We start from the raw sequence: 4,027 nt of genomic DNA, 5'->3' as shown, positions 1-4,027 counted from the left end.
GAGAGAGAGGTTAAGGTGTTAATCAAGTAATTATACAAATTATTAGTACTTAAAGAGTGAAGCCACTGTCTCCTCCTCCTCCTCCTCCTTCTTCTTCTCCTCCTCCTATTCCTCCTCCTCCTTCTTCTTTTTAACGCTCTAATTTACTTTCCCAGTCTCTTTATTTCTTGTCTTTTGTAATAAAGTGAATGACACAACAAACACACACAAACAAACAAACACAAACGTACACGAAAGTATACCTACACTCACACACACACACATGCATAAAAATAAACAAAAATACATACGTGTGTGTGTGTGTATGTGTGTATAAACCGAGGCTATGAACAAGTATGTATGGATCATTTCTACCCGTTGTCTTAGCACTTTATGCAGTCATTTACTACACTGTGATGTTGTGTTGTATAGACTAAAAACCTGACATGGGATTGGTGATTAAATGTGGATTCGAATCTTATTGGCTAATCTTTAAGAAGACTTGTCACTGGCACTCCTGCCTTATGGTGCTGAGTCTCTTGTACCCCTTCAATAACACGATGCTTTTAGACTCCTGGATTGGATTTACCCCCTCACTGTAGTCTTAACTTTACCCCTTGATCTATAAATTGGGTCTCTGTGGTCTTGATTTTACCCCCTTTTGGTCTGTCTATGGACTCTGTAACTCCCCGTCACCCCTTTGGTCTGTATCGTCGTCTCTGTTGCTCCCTGTCACCCCTTTGGTCTGTCTCGCGGTCTCTGTAGCTCTCCGTCACCCCCTTTGGTCTGTCTCGCGGTATCTCTAGCTCCCCGTCACCTCTTTGGTCTGTCTACAGCTCCCCGTCACCCCTTTGGTCTGTCTACAGGTCTCTGTAGCTCCCCGTCACCTCTTTGGTCTGACATACTCTAAGACAGGGGTCTTAAAGCTTCATCTGTGTCATAAACATTTACATTCCTTGAAGCCTCGTCCTTCACTGTTGGGCTTCAAGGTTCCTGCAGGGTGTTGTGGTGTGCGGGTTGGTAGCTGGGTCGTGGTGAGCGCCCTGGGTCGTGCCCCACGAGAGCGGGGCGGGGGGCACCACGGGGCGCTGGTCCCTCGCCGCTCGTGCCACATTACACGGTGCTCGGTTGGCACTGACGGCGAGACCTGCTGTAGTGAGTCGTCCTCAGGTGGCGCTGGTCCAGGGGGGGTCTGGCGTAACAAGCATTGCTCCCTATCAACACTGGTTCAAGATCCTCGGGGTGGGGGGGACGCTCGCTGCGTAATTTGAGTGTGTGACGTGGATGGTGGTGCTGACAATGTATCGTGTGTGATGTGCCCCGCGGGGCTGCCATGTTGTCGCCCTGCCCCTCCCGTGTCACATGGCAGGGGTCACCAAGCCCCCCTGTGGGTCACACTCCACGCTCCTCCGCCTCACCACCTCCAACCATTCCTCTTATTCACAAGTTTTACCTTCATCTTCTGATTAATATTTAAAAGACGAGACTACAAGTATATTAAGGTGTTTATATGTGATGTAAGCGTTAAAATGTTGTGTTATGAGGCGTGATGGGCCGGTGCTCACCCCTGGCCAGCCCAGCAGCCTACTGAGCGGCTCTCCAGGAGTTCAACATTAGCTCCGCCTCTCCTGGATTTCCTGCCTCCACCCTCCATAGTTTACTCTGTCAAGTGAGTGGGTAGGATACGCGGGGGAGGAGCCAGCTAATTGTGACTGGCCAATAAGAGACATGGGTGAGGAGGGGTGGTGCTGGAGGCGTGGTCAGGACCCCTCCTGAGGACCAATAGGAGGCGTGTGTTGTGAGCCCCGCTGCGCGCACCAGTGGGCTGGCTGGACCCCCCGTGGAGCCCAGCGAGTCTTGCTGGTATAGCCTTAATGATGAATCGTAGAGGATCCACACGAAGCCCAGGTGCTGTGGTGAATGTAGCGCGTCGCACCGCTCCGGCGGACTCAGTCGCACGCTTGAGCGCGTAATATACGGAGTGCCACTGTGTGACAGTTGAGTGTGGGGAGTGAAGTGTTGTGATTGTTTCTTGAAGCCACAAGTTGTATTGTCAGCACAATGTTGAACCCATTTATGGATGGTGGGCACATGGGTTCACTTATGGGCCACAAGTTGAGTCCGCCCACCCATCACATGAGCGCGGACGGCCTGACCCACGCCCAGGGGAACCAGTACAACAATGGGTATGGCATGTCGCATCATACCATGCACCATGGGCACATGGGCACCTACCCCAGGGACCTCTTCCTCCGGCGGGACCACATGGCGTCGCTGGGCACGTTGGGTACACACGAGCTGGCCAACAACCACCAACACACCATGTTCGGGGCGACGCTGGCGGGCCACGATCCCTCCTCCATGATGTTCCCCGGCCTGCATGACGCCCACCACGGCCACATGAACAACATGAACAGACTGGCGGGGATGGACTGGTCTCACCAACAGATGGGTTCACAATTTCATCCCGGTATGAACCACATGAACATGAACCCCATGGCTGCCGCCCACGCCCCTGGGGCCTTCTTCAGGTACATGCGGCAGCCCATCAAGCAGGAGTTGTCGTGCCTGTGGGTGGAGCCCGACCAGCCCAACCCCAAGAAGCCCTGCAACAAGACTTTCACCAACATGCCCGAAATAGTGACGCACATTACGGTGGAACACGTGGGCGGCCCGGAGTGTACCAACCACGCCTGCTACTGGCAGAGTTGTCCCCGCAACGGCCGCAGCTTCAAGGCCAAGTACAAGCTGGTGAACCACATACGGGTACACACGGGAGAGAAGCCCTTCCCGTGTCCCTTCCCGGGGTGTGGCAAGGTGTTCGCCCGCTCAGAGAACCTTAAGATACACAAAAGAACACACACGGGTAAGTGATCACCTCGCGTTGTTGCCGTAGTTGATGGCGTTCTCCTTCCCTTATAGTCGTTAACCAGTGTAAATAACATCTATCTAGCGTTAGAATATTAGCAAGAGGCGAGGGTGAGGTGGGCGGAAGGACGGTCATTAGTCTTCTTGATGTTTAAAACGCTAGCTAGCCCAGGGCAACGTTTAGTAGCCGAGCCTCACCGCTGACCGCCGCCGCTGGTTCAGTTAACATCTGCGCTTCTCTGGCTAACACTCCGCGGCGCTCTGACCAAGGTAACCTAACCCCGTGTGTCAGTGTGTCAGGTGTCAGGAGATCAGGGTATTTTTCTTGTGTGTCAGCCCGTGGTAGTGTCAGGTATCAGGAGAGAGAGAGAGAGAGAGAGGTCTTTAAGAATGGTATGTGGTATGTGTGTGTGTGGTAGCGGCGGTGAGGGTAGCGGCGGTAGTGGTGGTGTCGGGGATTGCGTTAGCTGCCGCTGTTGGTGTACTTACTGTTCACCGCTAACTCCCGCCAACAACAACACACTCCCTCCACCAGTGTTATCTTATATTCTGCCTATTATCGTATCCTCTCTATTATTTCTACTAGTTTATTACGCCATTTGTCTTTACCGCATTTTTCTCCTACTGTTATCGCACCTTCTCCCGTCTACACCATACATACATACATACATACATACATACATACATACATACATAACACATCTAAAATATTTCATAGGTTATATTTTTTCTCCAGGAAGTGTAAATAAAAATTCCGATCAGTAGAATTTTTTTGAATATTATAAATGCTGATTATTGGTACGTGTTTACCTGTCTGATAATGCCCAAGTGAGAGATTGTAGAGAAATATTGCCCAGGTGAGAGACGGCAGGGAAATATTGCCCAGGTGAGAGACGGCAGAGAAATAATGCCCAGGTGAGAGATTGTAGAGAAATGTTGCCCAGGTGAGAGACTGTAGGGAAATATTGTCCAGGTGAGAGATTGTAGAGAAATGTTGCCCAGGTGAGGGACGGCAGGGAAATATTGCCCAAGTGAGAGAAATTTTATCGCCATCATTTTGTTATTTCTGTAGAATAACTTAACTTCCCTCTGTTACTTATTGTTAGTTAACCGACGATAATTAGGTTAACATAATTTCCCAAAGCTGTGTTAAATTAAACCCGGAAGCTTTATTAACTTG

At 50.7% G+C, this 4,027-nt stretch overlaps 1 protein-coding gene across 1 annotated transcript; it reads left to right on the top strand.

The window, feature by feature from the left end:
* Positions 1 to 1,887: 1,887 nt before the first annotated feature.
* On the top strand, positions 1,888 to 2,845 carry LOC121857618 (zinc finger protein ZIC 1-like; the record flags this gene model as incomplete). The annotated part of the gene is made up of 1 exon (XM_042353680.1): positions 1,888 to 2,845. A coding segment is annotated over exon 1 (805 nt), but the record flags the coding sequence as incomplete, so codon positions are not given.
* Between the last annotated feature and the right edge of the window lie 1,182 nt (positions 2,846 to 4,027).

This window comes from Homarus americanus, unplaced genomic scaffold (assembly GCF_018991925.1).
Source record: "Homarus americanus isolate GMGI-L3 unplaced genomic scaffold, GMGI_Hamer_2.0 scaffold30376, whole genome shotgun sequence".
In the NCBI taxonomy this organism is placed as follows: Eukaryota; Metazoa; Arthropoda; class Malacostraca; order Decapoda; family Nephropidae; genus Homarus; species Homarus americanus.
This window is presented reverse-complemented; position numbering and strand designations above follow the sequence as displayed.